The 19,556-nt window shown below is 33.2% G+C and overlaps 2 protein-coding genes across 5 annotated transcripts in view; both read right to left on the bottom strand.

Moving 5' to 3' along the window:
- Dad1 (dolichyl-diphosphooligosaccharide--protein glycosyltransferase subunit) overlaps window positions 1-19,556 on the bottom strand; it is a 183,369-nt gene that overhangs the window by 114,989 nt on the left and 48,824 nt on the right. The window lies entirely within an intron of this gene.
- Window positions 389-19,186, bottom strand: Aralar1 (calcium-binding mitochondrial carrier protein Aralar1). Of its 4 annotated transcripts, none has more exons than XM_077424801.1 (18): window positions 18,922-19,186; window positions 11,055-11,111; window positions 10,384-10,526; window positions 9,922-10,037; window positions 9,681-9,820; window positions 9,180-9,326; window positions 8,767-8,908; window positions 8,415-8,508; window positions 7,959-7,994; window positions 7,365-7,455; window positions 6,698-6,773; window positions 5,974-6,092; window positions 5,728-5,898; window positions 5,317-5,457; window positions 5,034-5,228; window positions 4,844-4,946; window positions 3,034-3,124; window positions 389-2,826 (listed from the first exon to the last, which is right to left on the bottom strand). In XM_077424801.1, the coding sequence occupies exons 1-18, from the start codon at window positions 18,961-18,963 to the stop codon at window positions 2,655-2,657; spliced, it is 2,076 nt and encodes a 691-aa protein (XP_077280927.1). In that variant the 5' UTR covers window positions 18,964-19,186; the 3' UTR covers window positions 389-2,654. The 4 variants fall into 4 exon arrangements, with proteins under 4 accessions (XP_077280927.1, XP_077280928.1, XP_077280929.1 ...); XM_077424802.1 differs by lacking the exon at window positions 18,922-19,186 and adding an exon at window positions 13,902-17,599; XM_077424803.1 differs by lacking the exon at window positions 18,922-19,186 and adding an exon at window positions 12,540-12,956.

A 19,556-nucleotide genomic window follows, 5' to 3' on the forward strand; every position in this document is an offset into this window, starting at 1 on the left:
TTCTTTCATCTTTAGTACCACATGAAAAGACCTATTCCCATTGAATCCGCATTTAATCTCATTCCTTATTCTTTTTCGTCCTTCTTAATAAAATAGAAAATGGAGGTTTCTTTGTTCAGAAAAAATGTGTAGATGTGAAAAGAAACGATACAAGAGAGAAGAGAGTGTGGCACCACTTGCGTATGAAAATTAAGAATTAAATCGTTCCATTATGTAAATTATCTTAATTATCAAATAATTCGATATCAAATATATTCGATATTTATAAATAAAAAATAAATATTCTATATAAATATTTTTTTATTTATAAAGGAGTCAAAACATCTAATAATTGCGATTAGAAGAAACGGCTCGGTTTGCAATGCTATATTATTTGTGTAGAACCATGTAATTTCGTAATTATTTGGAAAAATGTTTATTGTACTATAATTAAGAAGTACATCAAGTGGGAGTTTTTCCACAAAAGTATAAACTGCTAAATTCGTAAAACTACTCATTGAAGAAGTTACAATTTCCAATAAGCAATAAAAATACTCGTAATCAGACGAGCATTATTACATAAAAAAAAAAAAGGGATTAAGTTTCTCTTTTCAAAAAAATCTCTTAGAATCTTCATGCTTACAATGTAGAGACAAACATGACAAGAATAGTTGTTGAATTCACAATTCGTTCGCAAATTAAACTTTATCAAGAGTCCCTCTGATGATTTTATATACATATAAAACATCAAAAAGTAAAATACGGAAAGAACAACAGAGATATTAGTGAATGTTAAGACGTTATTCATACATGTATACCAATGTGTCTTTCTACGGCGTTTATGTCTTCTCATCGTCTTATCGTCTCATATTGTAACTCAATTAATTGTAAAGTATCATCTTATAAAAATAAAATTAAATATCAATTTGTATTGCTATACATATATAAATATGTATAATATATGTAATAAATCCTCTTATCTTCCCAGATATTATATGAGAGTGGAAAACTTCATTAGCCTTTATTTAAATATTACAAATAAGAAATAGTATATAAGAGAAATTTAGAATAATATACCCCCCTTTTATATTTCGATATTTATCTCAAAATAGTTTTAACTAGAATAAGTTCTATATACGTATATCGTTTTGCAAAAAGAAAAATAATGAATATAGAGAAACACATTTTAATGCATTTTAATATTTTAATATTTTTAATAATGTCATTATTTGCTATTATCGAAAAATTTGCAGGAAATTATGTGCGTTAACGTCCTATTCTCTTCATTTGCGTTAATTGTAGGACTGGTGTTCAAATACCAATAAATTCGTTTTAATTAAATTCGCAATTGCAATAATATCAAATTTATAATTTCTGCGTTAATTTAAAATTTTAAAATATGACAAAAAATTGCTTTATATTCCAATTAATTACATAAATGAAAAAATTGAACTTGTTCAACTTATACATTACTATAATAAGGAAATTATTCGTTTAATTTAGCAGGATATAAATTCATTATGTCCCGTTGTAATGAATAAATGTTGGTAAAAAAAAAAAAAAAACAATTAGTGATATATTGTTCTTTTCGTCATTTTTTTCAATTTATTGATATATATGTGTCTATATATATATATATATGTGTACACGTGTCTGTGTGTGTGTGTGTGTGTGTGTGTGTGTGTGTGTGTGTATGTATGTGTGTGTGTGTGTGTGTGTGTGTGTGTGTGTGTGTGTGTGTGTGTATGTATACACACACACACACACACACACACACACACACACACACACACACACACACGAATATTACCTGTCAACAATTACTTTGCAGTTGTATATGAACGAACAAGTAATAAAAACAAATTTATTGGCCTTTTATTCACCAGCTATAAGAGTTAATACACATAACTAGGCATTTGAATAAATAATAAATGTAATTGTAGAGGCCTAATTCGTTATTACTCTGAGCTTTATAAATATATGGTGGTGCGTACACGTCAGAGCCATCGCGGATTATAATCCTCACTAAAACATCACACTCGTATTCGTTGGTGTTAATCATTCGCGATTTAACGAACACACATTTAATTTTTTGATATACGCGTATCGGCAGAAACGTTTCAACTGTTTAAAGTTAGCGATAACAAATCGTCGATAAACGTCACACACACACTCTCTCTCTCTCTCTCTCTCTCTCGCTTTGTAAAATAATTACATACAGATGGCATCAATTTGAAATAACATATTTATATGGTATCAAAATAAATAGTTTTAATGCCATCGGTTTTGTTCCTGTGTCAATTGACTGCATCGACTCAGTTATCACGAATGTTCTTGGACATACCGCAACGACGGATTTTGTACTTCTCCTCCATCGATCTATAATTACACATGTCGTACACATCAAGTCTTAGTATCAACCGACGATTATTCCTTCTTGTCGATTTCATGTGGTTTGCATGGTACCGAAATGGCCGAGATGATTGTTGAAATGATGGAACCATGGAACGCAGAATCGCGCAGAATTCATGATTTACGTAGTTTGTAAAGCTCACACGCACCACGTCCGCGTCCCAGTCGGTGAAGCAATCGGCGCTCATTACTCGTAGATTATACATATTTATGGCAGGGATTGCTACAAAGTTTGTTTTCTCTCATAGCTGCTAACGATACTGTTACTTTCCGATAACAGCTTGGAACCTGGGTAGGCAAAGACCGAACTTGGTTTCTATACCCGTGAAGATGGGCAGAGCTACTTGGTAGCCACCTATATGATCTGGGTTCGTTGATCGAATTTCATCCGCGACTCCCATAGTAGGCACCTTTTGTTCCGAGCCGGTAGGTCGGCTGTAAATAACATGAGCATCGTTACAGATTTGTAAATTAAAACGTAAATATTTTACAATAGTAAACAAATTTTGCGATTTTAGAAGTTTGTATCAGCGTATAATTACTATAATTAGGCACGCTATCGATCTCCAGCCTAAATTTCCGTAGTAACTAATTATAAATTCTAATCGATTCCTCAAGTAAGTATATCAAGTATATACTTACGATCCTCCAAAATCGACCACAAACAGTCTTTGCAGCAATTCATACGTGAAGAGAGTGACACCAAACTGAGGTGACGATCTGAACACTCGAGCTGTAAGAATAGAAAAGTACGTATGTGATATTGAATATTGTATACATAGTTTTGAACGTGCATATATCGCTTTATATTCTTTGTCCAAATAAAGATTTGTGACGTTTTGATGACAAGCATGTTGATATGATGGCAATTTTTCTTTTCAGATAAAAGATATTGTGTGTGTGTGTGTGTGTGTGTGTGTGTGTGTGTGTGTGTGTGTGTGTGTGTGTGTGTGTGTGTGTGTGTGTGTGTGTGTGTGTGCGCGCGTGTGTAAGATATTTCAAAAAGTGATAATAGTTACAAATCGTAATTATACAGTTTTAATTTCTGTCCATTTTATATCAAATGCACGTATATTTTTATTTATAGTGCGGTTAATTCTATGAGATATGTATCTATAAACAAAGATCAACCACAGTTGAGAAAATGCTAGTCAATAAAGAATTCAAAATTAAAAACTTAACGCTTAAAAAATAAAGCTTAAAAAATTACATATGCTACATTCACATGTTATTTTATATGATTTCGCGTACTTTTATAGATTAAAGACAAGAGAAAGATCAGAAGAAGAAGATTGGCAATTGCCCTTTATCGAATAAATGTATATCGATATGTTGTAATTGAATAAATGTATGCTTAATGCAACGGATTATAATAAATCAATAATTATAATTGTTATTAATGCAATTGCATAGATAAAATTTATATCAATATATTTATGTTATGCAATTGCAATAATTTATAACACATTATAGCGTAATTCATTTACAGAATAATATATCATACTATTTATTGTGAAATTAATCTGTTGTATGAATAAAGATTTCAACGATATCATTTTGTTTTCGTCTCGGTTTTCGTAAACATTTACTTTCTCTCGAAAACGGCGTAAAATAAATGAAAAATAATTTATATTAGCTCTTTCCTGAGTCAAAAAAGTATTAACACTTCATCAATATCAATATAAGACTATATCACTACTATTTTTGATAAAAATATGAAAATGTTGCAATATATAGTCCGAAATATACTGTATCGTATGTCCTAAAAAATTATATTTGCTTTATTGAGCATGCACTTTTAGAGTTACAACTGAAAAAATGCGTGAATATAAGATGATGTGAGACATGTTAGATTTAATAAACATTCCGAATATAAGACAAAAAGAGTACCAAGAGTAAGTATATTTATTGCAGATTGGGAAAAACGAGAAAAAGACATAAATCATAAAGGAAGACGAAGAGAAGAAGTACTTACTGATAAGTAAATCGCCGGGTCATATGGGGGAGGAAATAAGGTTGAAAGATGCAGCAGGGTTGATCCCCCGCGCATGCAATCGACCAAAGCAAAACATATTACTAATGATACTTAAAAAATTGGAACGAAAGAACCATGAGAATCTCTTTTCATTTTTACTCGATCCTTATACAATATAGTAATAAGTGGAATATAATCGATTTGATTACTTTGACGTTTGACAGAAATGTTACGATTGTACCTAACTTGAGCAGCAGGGGAAATATTCTGCAATCATTTATGATAAAAAGAAGGCGGAAACGAGAAAAATTTTCTTCTCGCGTAGTTTACTTAATTCTTTTGCAACAGTCATTTTACCGATAAAGTACGATATATTGGCGTTCGTAAATGTTTAAAAAACTTCCCAATGTGCATGCAGAAAATATTACGTGTCTTGAGAGCCTTATTTGCATGAAAAACATAGTAAAAATGATATACCTGTCGCGCCTTTCCAAAATGCCCTAGCACCTTCTTCTCTGTAAATTTTCCTCGCGCAATCCAGCAGTCCGTTGTACGTAGTTTGACCTTTTCTAGCTACGACCTGGAATACGCGTGACAACACAATCGTAAAATGATCGTATTTGGATCATATTTGGATGTACCGCGGTAATTAGAGTGAGAGGTGCACCTGCAATCTCGTTTTTATTACATCCGCAGGGGTGACCAGCGCTGCTGCAGGCACACCGGCGATCGCACCAGAAACGAGGAGCGACAATGGCGTATTGTAACCCCCTTCGTCGGCCAATCGCGCTTTCGTGTGAGCATACATAGGAAAGTAAATTGCGCTAAACGGCACGTCTCGCAAAAAGCAAGCTCTAGCACCCTATGAGAAAATTGCACGTGCTGTCATCGGATGTCTTGTAAGGAAAGACGATGGATGTATCGGTATCAAAATTATCATGATTACTCACTTTGTACAATCCAAAAAGACCTAATTCCTTGACGACGGTCCACGCCCTAACTTTTGACCCTGCTGCAATTTCGCCAGCTACTTGTAGCCGGATTTTTACTATCTCTAGAGGATTGGTAAATATGACCTGCGATCCTCCAGCCTACGGAAAAATCATGCTTGTTACAGACGTTCTTTGTTCGCTTTCGCCAATTGGCCAAGTGTGCGATGAGAATATATGCAACCACACATCTGACTAACGTACTGTATTATTTCATTATCAAAAAGTAGACAAAATTAATATATGGTCTTTGTATTTTATATTTGGTCCTGCTATCTATTTTGCATTTTGTTGCATTTCTAAAATTTACACTTAATTAAAATCACATTTAAAAGCTTCAAGATACTAAGAGGACGAACGTATCGTACTTACACAGGCGCCAGACATAATTTCTCCATACAGCGGTAAATTTCCATTTTTATCCATAAACTTATCCCTGACAAAATCGTTAACTGTCAGTTTAATAGCCTTTTCCGGGGCTACTCCCATTAATTGAGGCACCAGGCCTCGATAAAGACCGAAGAAACCTTCGTGCCGGATCACCTGTCAAACGCAAAAGACCAGCTTCATGATTAACGATGCAGAGAGTGTTATACGGCGAGACTTTTCGATTCCAACCTTTTTACAACAATCAAAACTATTTCTATACATCAGCTCGCCTATAAAAGATCCAGTCCTCTGATTCTGCATTCTTGTCTTCACCAAGTCGATAGGATATACAGCGGTAGCACCAACGGCTAAGAAAGACATAAAATCTCTTTGTTTCTTCAATGAATTATTATTATTATTGATTACAAACGTCTAATCTTAAATAAATATTCGCCTTAAATAGCACTTATGAAAATATATATAGATACTTTTCATATTTTAATTTCAAAGACACCAACGTCGAGCTGAACTCGGCATAAGGCTCTCATATATCTTCTTCTATGTACAGATATCTCTTTAATTAAAAGTATCTTTTATATTTATCGTATGATTCAGTATTCGCATTATATCAATATTTCACTTTGTAGTCTCGTTAAATATTTGCGTTAAATATTTAACGAATCTGAATTTTTGACGCCTAAATAGTTCCTTACGGTGAAAATGTTTGCAATCCTAAAGGACTGTAGAATCGAACATTTCTCAATTTAAAATCATGTATTCGACAAACAAACGATAATACTTTCGCGATACGTTCTAGTTCCATACTTGTTTTATTTTGTTATAGCACGATAATAAAAATAATAATAATAATAATAATAATAAAACGCTGTATCGAGGTTCAGCGTTACATATATCATATATATGTATATTTATATACGTACGCGAGAATAAAAGAATATTTTTATATACAAACCTCCACCGATGGAACCAAGCACGAATCGGTATCCACTTTCGAGTATTTGTACAATAATACCACGTTCATCTGGACTCTGTAAAGTAATATTTTCTAAGTATCTAACATTTTCTCGAGCCTTCTGTAGATGGCCTATAATTCGCGTTTCGGATTTCAAAATAAAATTCTATTAATAATTATATATATGCTGTTATTTTGCATAGCTGATAATATGTATCAAAATATGCATATACATGCGTATTTTAATATATTTTACATATCGCTCATTTGCCACAACAATGACCTAACTCAAAAATTGTCATTTTTTTAGTTGTTTGCAAAAGAATGGTGAGAATTTAATATACTGAAGATCTAATATATAGCTAGATACTTTTATTTTTCTACAATCAGTTATTACATCAAAATCACGCTTAAAAATACTATTACAAAATTTTAATAACTCAAAATATTTAAACTCATTTTTTTCAGGTTGCAGCAAATGAACGATATTTATATATTTCTGACCTTTCAAATGTATTACGTGACATGTAAAATTATAGATAAAATTCTAAAATTTCTGAATTCTGACACGAATCATTGATCATCCATTTAAAGCAAGCTTTACAAATCGTGCTCGAGAATATTTAACTGATGTTTCAAGTTTAAAGATTTTTTTCATTATACATACCGATACCGCTTTAATCGCAGCAACACGTTTTGTAATCTGCTTGAAATATTGCTCAGGTGTAATAGCCACGAGGTCATTGTATACAATTTTCCTGAAATAAGAACATTGCGAGCTCAATATATATATTATATATATATACATAAAACAAAGCTGTGGCTAAAAAGCATAAAAAAATGAAGAAATATGAAGGGTATAAGTTAAACGAAAGAAGATATGATGTCGATGACACTATCTGAAGCAATACTAAATAATCCTGCCAATACAATTCGTCATGTATCCTTAGATCGTATCTGTCTTAAAACAGGATAAAGAATTTGTTAGTATAATGTTCATAACGTGCAAATATTGGCGTATACCCCATCGTCCTAAGATAGATATTAAAGAAAGTAAGTGAGGATAAAAGTATTGTTGAGACAGACACACACACACACAGGCGCGCGCGCGCGCACATATATATATGTACGTGCATGTGCGTGTGTGTTTCTGGCTTGTGCTCTCATACATATGATGATATATATATATATATATATATATATATATATTTATTTATTTATTTATTTATAGCACATGATGATCTGTAATACAAAGACGCACCCAAGCCGCGAATCTGCCTCGTCATCTTCCGTAGGTCTGATCCAGGCAGCGTAAACACGTAAATAAATGTTTTCAGTGTAGGAAATATGTCTCAATATTATTCAAATATTAGAAATTAATATATAGTTATGCATTATGTAGATATAATAAAGCTATTAGGAATGATCGAATCGGTAGAATTAGTGTCATTTTTCATTGCCAAGAACGAGACATACTTGACATTTGGATGATGACGATGTGCTTGATGGTGCAACGATACTTTTACATAACTTGTTCTCTTTTTTGTCTTGTTGAGCAGCGTGGATTGCTTTTTAATCAATAAACCCTAAACATTTTGTTAGGATCAATGTGGTCAAAGCGATTGCTTTATTTCATATAATTTTCTTCCACTCAACCAACAAAAAGAAAAATATTCTATTTTCGATTTCAATGAAAAGTTGAATCGGTAATACTTACCCAGTTTGATGAAGTAAATCGCAAAGATAAAACAGGATATCTACTTCCAATGGGGTTATCTGGGACATCATTTGTGCAGAATAAAGAAATTCCTCTGACAAAAAAGTTAATGGTTAAATATTGACGATAAATTCTATCGATATCTATTTAATTAATGGAAATCACTAAACATTGTGGTGTGATTAAAATTAATGTAAAAGCTGATGATTAAACATGTTTACCACCCGTACTATATTGATTATATTATTAAACTCCAAAGATTATTAATTTTTTTCGTGCAATTTTTTACATTGACAGCAAGGAAAAAAAACATATAGTATCTGTTTGCACATTTTTCTTTAAAATAGATTACCTTTGGTAACTTCTTGATACCTATGACCATTGGTCGCATTTAAGTAGATACGTTTAATAAGTTCCATATTGTTTAGAAGAGAATTGAATGCCATAAAGTATGGAAAACTGACTTTCCGCCCGCTTTGTCCGACACCAACTGCCTACGATATGAAAATAAAGTTCATTATGTAACACCATATGCGTTAAACGTTGAAATATATTTTAATACTACTTTATATTGAAATAATTGAAAAAAATTAATCTTATAATCTTATATAATTATTAATTTGCAATTAGCAAATATTTAAAGCACGTGTAATTTAAATAATTTATTTATGTGTTCATTTTCACACACAAATTGTGTGAATTGTGGTTATAAAAAGATTTAGTTGTAAAGTTGTAAAGTTGTCTTTTATTCCAGATAATACCTACAGCAATCAGATTATCCTTCACATCTTTTGTGAGTAGGTGACTCTTAATACTCAGCATAATGTCTTGAAAGTCTAACGCTGAAATGAAACCTGCGCCATCCTTATCAAATTTCTTAAAAGCTTCTATTGCATATTCTTCATGGAAGTCCTAAAGACAAAGTATTTTTAGCATAAAATCTTATCCCTAACCTGTTTTTTACATCACATGTTGCACACACATCACACAATCGGTTTCCTTAAAATTATGATCATTTTCTACATAAGGATGATGCACAACGTATTTTGTAAAATATATATGGAAAATATTTTGGAACGATAAACGTTACTTTACGAATCTTCAAGATATTTCAATCAACGTGTATATTATACCTCACTGTGAAAGACAAAATAAACATACGGCACGGCCATGTACATATTTCATAATCATTATCATTTGTTACGTCATACTTGATTCCTGGGCAAAAATAACAAACGAATCCGTAATCAAGAACAAAATACTCACATGCAAAAACTGACTAAACTCTGCATAGGTAATCAGTCTTTTCTTATCCTTTCCAAAGTAAAGTTTGATAAAACTACTGTCCATATGAAATGGCATTTTCTGATGCAGTACAGTTTTCCGCATCACCTCAGCGAACTCGTCTGCAGATTGGCGATAATATACAATCATATAAAGGGGGACATTTAGAAAAAAATTTAGATACGTTAGAAAAAAAAAACACGTTCTACAGAATAGTTTTTACCAAATGCAACCATTCCATTTCCATTAGTATCAAAGAGTTGAAAAGCTGTTTTATATAGAGCATCTGGTACACAGAGAAGACCTTCAAATGCTTGAAATTCGGCAAATGATATAAGTCTGAAATAAAATGTCAATTATAAATAATTTATTAATATTATTATACATTGTGTAAGAAGTGTTTGTTATATCATAAATTAGCTACAAGTCAAATTCTACACACATACACACACACACACACACACACACACACACACACACACACACGCGCGCGCGCGCGCGCGCACGCACGCACGCACGCGCGCACAAAAATAAAAAAATTGTTTAAAGACTAATGGAATATGTAAAAAAAAAAATAATTTTACAAATATTTGTATTTAATAATTAATATTTCAATAAGGTATTACGAACTATGTACAATATAATGTAGTATCTTTTCCCAATTATCTGTCAGTATGTGACTTACCCATCTTTGCTAGTGTCGACAATACCAGCAAGTAAATTGACAGAATCGGGATTATAATCGGCATCTGTGTAAAGGCCAAGATAACTGCGTACGAAATCAGACGCAGTCATGAACCTCTCGCCATTCTTCTCTTGCGAAGCGTACTGTAAATTCACACAAAAAAAGTGTTGAATTACTACACATATATACAAACTTACACACACACACACACACACACACACACACACACACTTATAAAATAAACTTATAAAAATTAAAACAATTATTTACTACAAGTAATTGAAAATAATCAAGAAATTGAATAAATCAATTCTATGCAGGTATTTTCAAGAGAAATTCAAAAAAATAAGGATATAATATATCTAATACAAATTATATTGCAAATATTGAGTTTTAAAATAACAATGTAAAATGTTGCAGATAAACACGGAATTTTCAATAATTTTAATTTACTTTTTTACAACTTGAATAATTTCTAACGACGGAATATATCTTCAGAAAAATAGCGCATAAACTGGTCGAGAGAAAAAGAAAAAAAATATTTAATATTTCATCAAAGATAATGGTAAATTTTTTAAATTGTTTAAATATTTTTGTAAAAATCGCTAGAAATTTAAGCATATTCCTAATAACTTATTTTTTCGTTCAACAAGCATTTTTCGTTTGTTTACCTGATTAAAAATTTCATGGAGGCGTTCAGTATTTGCGCGCTTCAAGTACCCGGAACCCTGTAATATGACACACGAAAGATATGAATGATATATTCAATATTTATTGCATTTTATTGTTGCTTAAAAAATATATATTTTTAAACCCTTTTGGTACACAGAGCGGCCGGGACGCGAACGGCCTTCCAAACTTCCAATGGCCGAAGCGCCGATCGCCGATCTGCCGATATATACGCGAGTCGGCCGGAGAGCTAGGCACTCGACGTTCAACGCCTTCAATTATTACATGTAATAAAATTCAATAACAAAAACATTTACAAAAATTGATTAACAGCAACATTTCAATTTAAAATTTCCAGTTGCTCGGCTGCAGCGAGCGGTATAATATGATTTGGTATAATAACTCCACTTTGTGCAAGTAGAAAAATAGATGCGTATAAACGTATGAACAGTGACTGACTCTCCGTACCGAAAGGGTTATAATTAACACTGTATATCTCGAAAATACACGTATAACGATTTACGTAAGACGCGCTTGAGAATCTGTGGTATAGATAGGGAAAGATAATGAACGCCCAATGCAGTTGTGTCTGTTGTGTAAACGTCGCGCGTGCTTGCTATAACGTAACGTTGAAAACGATAACCTGTCTGGGCGCGAGGTCGACCGCCTTTTCCTCTTCCTTCTTGACGATTTGGAAATCAAGTTACTTAAGGGTACGCAACGTCGACAGAAGAAACGAACAAAAGCGTTCGATATAAAAATCGTGATAGAGAGAAGAGAAAAAAATCGATTAGAGTCAGCACGCAAATTTTAATACAATAGGTTAGATCAATTACGATTGTTGACATAACGATCGCAGGAATGTTAGTTGTTTGACTAATCTCTTCAGTCTTATTTCTCATATAAGATTCACGCATGTTGGGTGATTAAAAAATAATCGTGACGTCAATTGACGATATTATTATACAATTACACGACAAAAACTCGTGTTCATTATTTCGAGATTAAGAATGCAAATTTACAGCCGAGAAGGAGCGTATTACACCATATTTGCTTGTACAGCTTGTACTTGAGAATTTCTTACAAATTTAAGACAAAGAAAAGATTATAAGAAGCCTGTGTACAGAAACTATGTAGTCTTCAATATCATTAATATTCTGATTAATTTGATCTACATTTGAATACCTTTGTTGCCACTGTGATGACATGAAAAAATGAATAAAAAAAAAATTAAAAAATGTGAATCAAATTACTTTTTTAAAAAAGGTTTTTCCGTCCTGCAAGTAACAACGAAAATATTTTAGACGACCAAGTTAGAAACATTCCGCGTAATAATAGAGATACTTAACGCCTGAATAAATTAAAACAGAAAGCTCGAAATGGGTCTTTTCCTCGCCTTATATTTAATTCGATCGGCACTGTTCAGATTACGTTTTTAGATTCGAGATTACGGTACGGCTATTTTCTTTGTGCAAGTACACACGTACTCTCGTAGTCGGCATGCTGCTATTGCTATTGCTATTGCCGTTGCTGTTATTATTGCTGTTCTTGTTGTTGTTACTGCTGCTGCTGCTTCCGCTGGTGGTATTACCGTTACTGCTGTTGCCAAGCTAAACCGATAATTCCACTTGTTCGTTATCGACGATGGTCGGCCAGAGGCAGCAACATCGGGCGAAGTTACGTACAGCGGAAATGCGTGCACCACACGCTTGTTTGCTGCAGGTATCTCCAAAGTTTTAGCATGCGTAAGACGCACATGTGCCATGCAGAAACGACGAGTAACGAAAATGCGACTGTATACTGAGCGGTGCGCGATTGCCACACAAACGTCACGAGCGGTCACGAGGAGACTGAGTGTTAACTGCTGTCACTGCTGATACGGGAGAGAGGAGACGAATATCTCTATCCCCTCCCGCTCCCTGCTCGTTAATTTCGTCTTTTTTGTCTCGCTCTCGCTTCTTGTTCTATTGCCGTGGCACTTCTTATTTTTCTCTATACGTTTTTCTTCTTGTGCATTTTATTTCTTATTTTTTATATGTATTGATTCTAAGAGAATTGTGTAATGCGTTATCTTTATATAAAAATGTGCGTGTATAATCACGTGCACACGAATGATGCAGAATACATACACATTGCGCCAAATTTTGTGTACGAGTTTATATATATATATATATATATATATATATTATATATATATATATATTCTCTTTAAGTTACATTAAATAAATAAGTTAGATTAAAGAAGAAAAGACCTCGTACTTTTTTTTGTTATTATTTATTATTTAGTGCATTTTACATGGAAGCATAATAAGTTCTGAAACCAGATGGATTTTCATCGGGAGAATAATCTCCTACATCTATTATTATTATTATTATTATTATTATTAGTTTAAGCAACAGGGATGTTTTACGTGATAGTTCAATAATAGAGCAGTTATTTGTCAAGCAAAAGATTCGTATACAATTTGCCATCCCCCATATTTGACACTAGAAATTTTTAATGGAAAAAAATTCTACACCGATACAAACGAAAGTACTCGAAACATAAACTTAATCCTAAGATAACTGCGGATAAATCACGATACTGTGTTGTCTCTTGGAAATAGAGAGAAATCTTTAAATAATAACAACAATAAATAAATAAATGTTAAAATAAATCCAGTTGTTTAGAATGGAAGTTGAGCTTACAACTCTCTCTTTGTCTTTTTCATAAAAATTATAACTGTAACGAAACCAATAAAAAAGCAAAGGTTCACATATAATATAGGACCGTACTGCTGATAATGATGATAATTAAAAAATATATATATTTTTGTATTAATGTAGGATTAATAAAAATTTGTGCAGACCTCGTTGGATTCTCCATTCCTCTTCTTCTGCGTCATCTTTTCTTCCTTTCATATATACATACATACACCGTTGAAATATATACTAACTGGGAGGCGAGCTAGAGGCCTGCCTGTGCGATATGAGAGAGAGCATGCCAAGGTGTCTCGAGCACCTTGTCCTTGGCTGGTCTTCTTGATCGGCCTATACTTCATTCCCACTCCCCATCCCCTTCCCACTCTTAACTACGCTGTGGGCTAGACAAGGAGAAGAGAGGAACTTGGGACTTCTCTCTCATATCGCTTGCCTACCGTGAATTTTTACAGCAGCGTACGTTTCCAGTTAGTTATATATTTCAGTGATATACACACATATATATGCAATTAAATTATTGCTCTTCCGAAATCCAGTTTTATATCAAACAATATATATTTCATTTTACTGTTAGAAACTGTATTTTCATACACATACATATTACGTCATTAGAAGTCAATTTTTCATGTACACTTTTTGCCATTTACGTTTATTACGCGTAAAATACTGCAGTTACCGCAATTATAAACACAAGAAATAACTATAGAAACAATGACTTTTTGAATCAGAAAAAAATATCATTAAAAGTCACTGTCGTATATATTATCGAAAGTAAAATGAAATATTTCTTTAAATTTAAAACAAACAGTTTGAAATGTAAATATAAGAAGATAAATTTTTAAGTTGCCCTTGATGTGGCCAGTTTGACGACACACGATAAGATAAAAAATGTAAATTTTGGAAAACCCATTCAATATCGGAATTTATATATGTGATCAAGTAGTTCTCAGACGTGCACCGATACTCATCGACAACTGTCTTGACGTGACTTGATATTTTGCTATATATCAGAAAAATCGTGAGAAAGGTAACATTGTATAAATTTAAATTCAAACAATCTATCACTACCCGTACGATAACGAAAAGCCAATCGGTCGAGTTACTTGAATCACTGTCTAGACTTTACTGACGCGTTAACCCAAAAGCGATTCGCCGCGAAAAGCTTGCGATGTATGTAAGAGGAGCCGCGGGAGAGGTGGTCTGTAGCACCGCATCGTAGGGTCCCCGACCTGCTTAAATTGACTGCAAAGCTGTTACATGAAGACTATAGATATAACAACCTAGATTAGTACGTGGTGCTACCAGCTACACACACGAAAATCTAACCTGCCAGTGTACAATCGGTTAGAGCGGTCAATCGAATTCACTCTGACGATACGTATTCCGTGGTGATTGTTTTACGGTGTGATTGGATATTCATTTTCGTAAAATCATAGAAAATATAGAATTATAGTCCACAATATTCTTTAGTGGGTTTTGTAGCTTTAGTAACTTGTGCGAAGAACGCGCATGCGAGACATATGCGCTTCACTCATTTTTATCAAATATATACTTGAAGGTAAAGCTCCAAATATTCTTGTCGGGTCATTGATCTTTTATTTACTGGTATTATATTAATTGTTGTCACGAAGCAAGATGGAAAATACTTGGAAGTATTTTTATCGCGAACGATATATCTCTCTCTCGACGGTAAATCGTCTAATAATTATAAGAGATAAGATAAATTTATCAGAAGATAAGTGTTTTTAAAACATCTGATTTATTCTGCAGAAAAATGATAAACGACTATTTACCTACGCATTTGAATACATTTAGTTTAATAAACAATTTAAAGCAATGTTAACCGCTAGAAATACGCTATATGTCGAAGGAAGGGAAAGCGACTTTAATCATATAATACGTGTTAACAATAGTTTTCTCAATCAATTTTAGATAGATCTGATATATGTTCGGATCTCATCCCATAACTCAGAACTCACAAGTATGGATCTTCGTCACAGCATAACATCGTGCACACGCACGCGTACAAATAAGGCAATTTTCTGTTCCGATGATATTTAATAGTTTATAGTTTCATAGTTTTAAATACGTGCTTTTGGAACTAAATTCTATACCCTGATCCATATTTTATATTTGTAAAATTACTAAAATTGACCGGTCTAGATCGCTGGCCTTAGCCTGTTTCCGATGCTATACTATTTTCATCCGACTGAGACACGAGAGAAGGGAAAAAGTAAAATCGGTGTAAGACGGAGAAACTAAGAAGACTAATGTTACTCGGCCTCTATACATTCAACGTAATAATGTGCGTTATCGTACAAAATAAACTTGCTTGTAAACTCAATGTGCTAAATATAATCACTACCGTTTATTTTATCAAGTGACAATAAAAGCGTTGGATTCGGCAAAAAATTTTGCTCTAATAGTACAATAAAAATAATTATAAGACTAAAATAAAACCAGAACCCCAACACATCTCGCATTGCAAAAGTAACGATCGTGTTACATGATTTAATCGTACATCGATATTGCATGTCTATAGTCTATATTATTGCAACGTGTTATTATTGAAATAATAATTATGTATAATACGATACACAAACTTATATTTCGTCTTACAAGGATAATTGAAAACGCTAATGCGTAACACTTGAATTTGCGAGACTATTTATATTTGCAAATCATACGCAATTGATGAATGGAGCATCTTGTCCGCATGCAACTTATGTAATGTAATTCGGGAATTAATAGACACTATAGACAGCTCGAAACGTCTTGGAACGTCTTGAATATCGCGAGCGCGAGTGAGCACGAGTATTTCGAGTTCGAGTATATAGCGTTCCACTAAAATTTCAAACTTCGCAGTAAGTTACATAATTGTGTTATTGACAAAATTCCTATTATTTAGATTTCTATATGTTATTTCGTTCGCTATTTTTCTCCACTAAATTTTCTTTATACCTACCTCTTTGATTTTCTAAAAAAAATTGATAAAATTTAAGGTTTCTTTAGTATAGAAATCGAGGTCAAACTGATAAAAGCTTTACAGAGATCTTGTAATTGCACGAATTTGACATAATTTTCTATGGCGCTAGATTCGAAAGAAAAATCTTAGGAGGCATTACTTTCGTACCGACCTTCGTAAATAGTAGAAAATAAATTGGTTGTATATTAACAAAAATACATGTGATATATAATTTTTCTTCTTGTATTATAAAAGTAATTTTCTAATAAATGGTTCGGACACTAAAATCAAGAATCTATATATATATATATTTATATATAAAACACATAAATAACAATAAATTTTAAATAATGGTGAAAGATTTGATTTTACAGAGGTATGCGGCATTAAGTGTGTTAAGTGCGGTATTGTTGCGAAAGATCTTTTAAAACGGAGACAAGAGTAATTCTTACAAAGTGAAAAATCTATGAATTTATCATTAGGAATTTTTACAAAACTCAGTAGTGGACAAAAAGTGTCTTTTATCCCAAAATAAAGAATTTCCGAATCTTTGATCTCTTCATTTTCGAGACAAATACAGAGAATATACCGGAATATACAATACAATCAAAGTTTTCATTTGTATAAATATTTGAGATTTTTATTGCAAAGCGTTAAAAAAATGTGTTGTATGATCAAAAAATTCTCGACTTTGAAACAGTGCTAGGCCTCTAATCTGATATCTGAAATTTGCTTGCGGTAAACAAACGATTACAAATAATATATTGTAAGATTTAAGATACTTAAAATCAAGCTACTAAAATATACACGCACAAGCACACGCGTACGCGCGCATACATAAAAGCTATAGATCCATAAGATTTGTGTACCGATCTCTGCAAAAATTTATATATATATATATATATATATATATATATATATATATATATATATATATATATATATATAATATTTGATTTATCACACACAAATCCAATCATTTAAATATTTAGATAATACACAAATGTATTTTCATGTAATTACTAGTAGTTCATAGGGTGTAATACGGCCAAACGCGGTTTAACGAGATCGAGAGTGCGGCTCAGTCCCCCGGTGACCTCGAAACCAAGCCGGCCTCGCCGAGAAACGCCTAGGATCGATATTCGCATTGCCATATTCGCTCCAATGACACGCGGATATCACACGACTGTTCCCGATTCCTCATCATTAAAACGCCGAAAAGTACAATGTTGCGTGACGCAAACGGTTGTCAAGATGCAAATTTGTAAGCTAAATGGAAAAAGAAGTCGCTGGTTGATTTTCTTGATGTGCATTCTGAAACGCTGTTTAATGAGTCAACGAATCAGATGAAAAATCGAAAGATTAATCTGTTTCTCAACATTTTCATCTCACAGCTGATATCTTACGTTACTGTCATCAATCTAAAATTAAAACGGAATAAGATAAATTTTTTTCTTCTTCAAGGATTTCCTGCTTAAGCTATCTTAATAACGCCTCACCTGCTTAAATTGCAAAAAACAATATTCTTTACGCCTTACAAAACCAATAGACAGCGGCTGCGTTAAATTTTCAATTTAGGATTTATCTATATTCCAAAAAATGTTTTAAAGCAAAATCGCAAAAGTAAATTGGAAAACGAATAAATTTTTATCAAAATTGTGAGGTGTGCGTTCGTGTCGGCAGTGTATAAACAAAAAACTACTCGACAAATTCTCAAATAGTTTTAAATCTTTATCGTCTACTAAAATCTTGAATCTCGATGCATTTCCGAGAAGTTTTTTTCAACGAGAATAGTCTTGATTTCTTTTCGCGTAGAAGTCATCGTAATTAATCATATATTACATATTATATATTATTGCTTGTTCTCTCTATAATTTATTAGTATTTGAGAGCATCATATATATACGTAGATTTGCTCAATATGTTCTGTAAGCTCCATTCTCTTTTCGACGCTGGAGTGTAAAAAAATCACCTCAGGGTAATTATTCTCTCGGGTAAGTAAACGGTGCGATCCGAAGAGGAATAACGAAATCTCACTCTTCACGCTCCTTGATGTATTTAACTTAAAGGACACACGCAATTCGCAACGTACGCATTTGCATACGTACAATTACACACACACACACACACACACACACGCGCGCGTACACTCTTCTTCGTTTCCACTTGCAATGAGGGGAAGATAATAAGCCAAACTTGCCCACCTCTTGGTAGGATGCTCGAACGATAAGCGAATCCTTCAACATTCCCAGAAAGAAGTTTGCGTCGAGCCTTTCTGTTACGAACGACAATCGGACCTCGAGGGAGAAACGAAAGCACCACAGAAATGAGGAGATGCTAAGCCGACGAATAATTTCGTTCCGGATACACTATTCTCACACTCGTGTGTTTAACAGGCACTTCCGGGGGCGGCAACTGCGCGCAACCGATATGCAACAAGATCGTCGAACGTTCGACTTCAGTTAAAACGTTTACCTGCTTTAAACGCGATATGTCAATCAGAAGCTCCAGTCTGATCGTCTGATCCGTCGGACATGTAGCGCCATCTTGTATTGTATATCGTTACGAGTTACGACACGACTTGTGGCCGCTTGTGGCGGTCAGACTTATTTAGGGCCGATCTACAATGAGCGTTGTAAGTCGCGAGTCGTAAAAGAAGTGACCAGCCTTCACACACGAATCGACGGCAGACGTAAATAAGACGTAAATCGTAAGGAAATCCACCAATCAGAGTCGACTATTCCCCTCTTCTTCCCTCTTAAAGGGGGGAATAGTCGACTCTGATTGGTGGATTTCCTTACGATTTACGTCTTACGTCTTATTAATTAATTGTATACAA

Source organism: Temnothorax americanus, unplaced genomic scaffold, assembly GCF_048541705.1.
Source record: "Temnothorax americanus isolate GAGA-0224 unplaced genomic scaffold, ASM4854170v1 Scaffold9, whole genome shotgun sequence".
Lineage (NCBI taxonomy): Eukaryota > Metazoa > Arthropoda > Insecta > Hymenoptera > Formicidae > Temnothorax > Temnothorax americanus.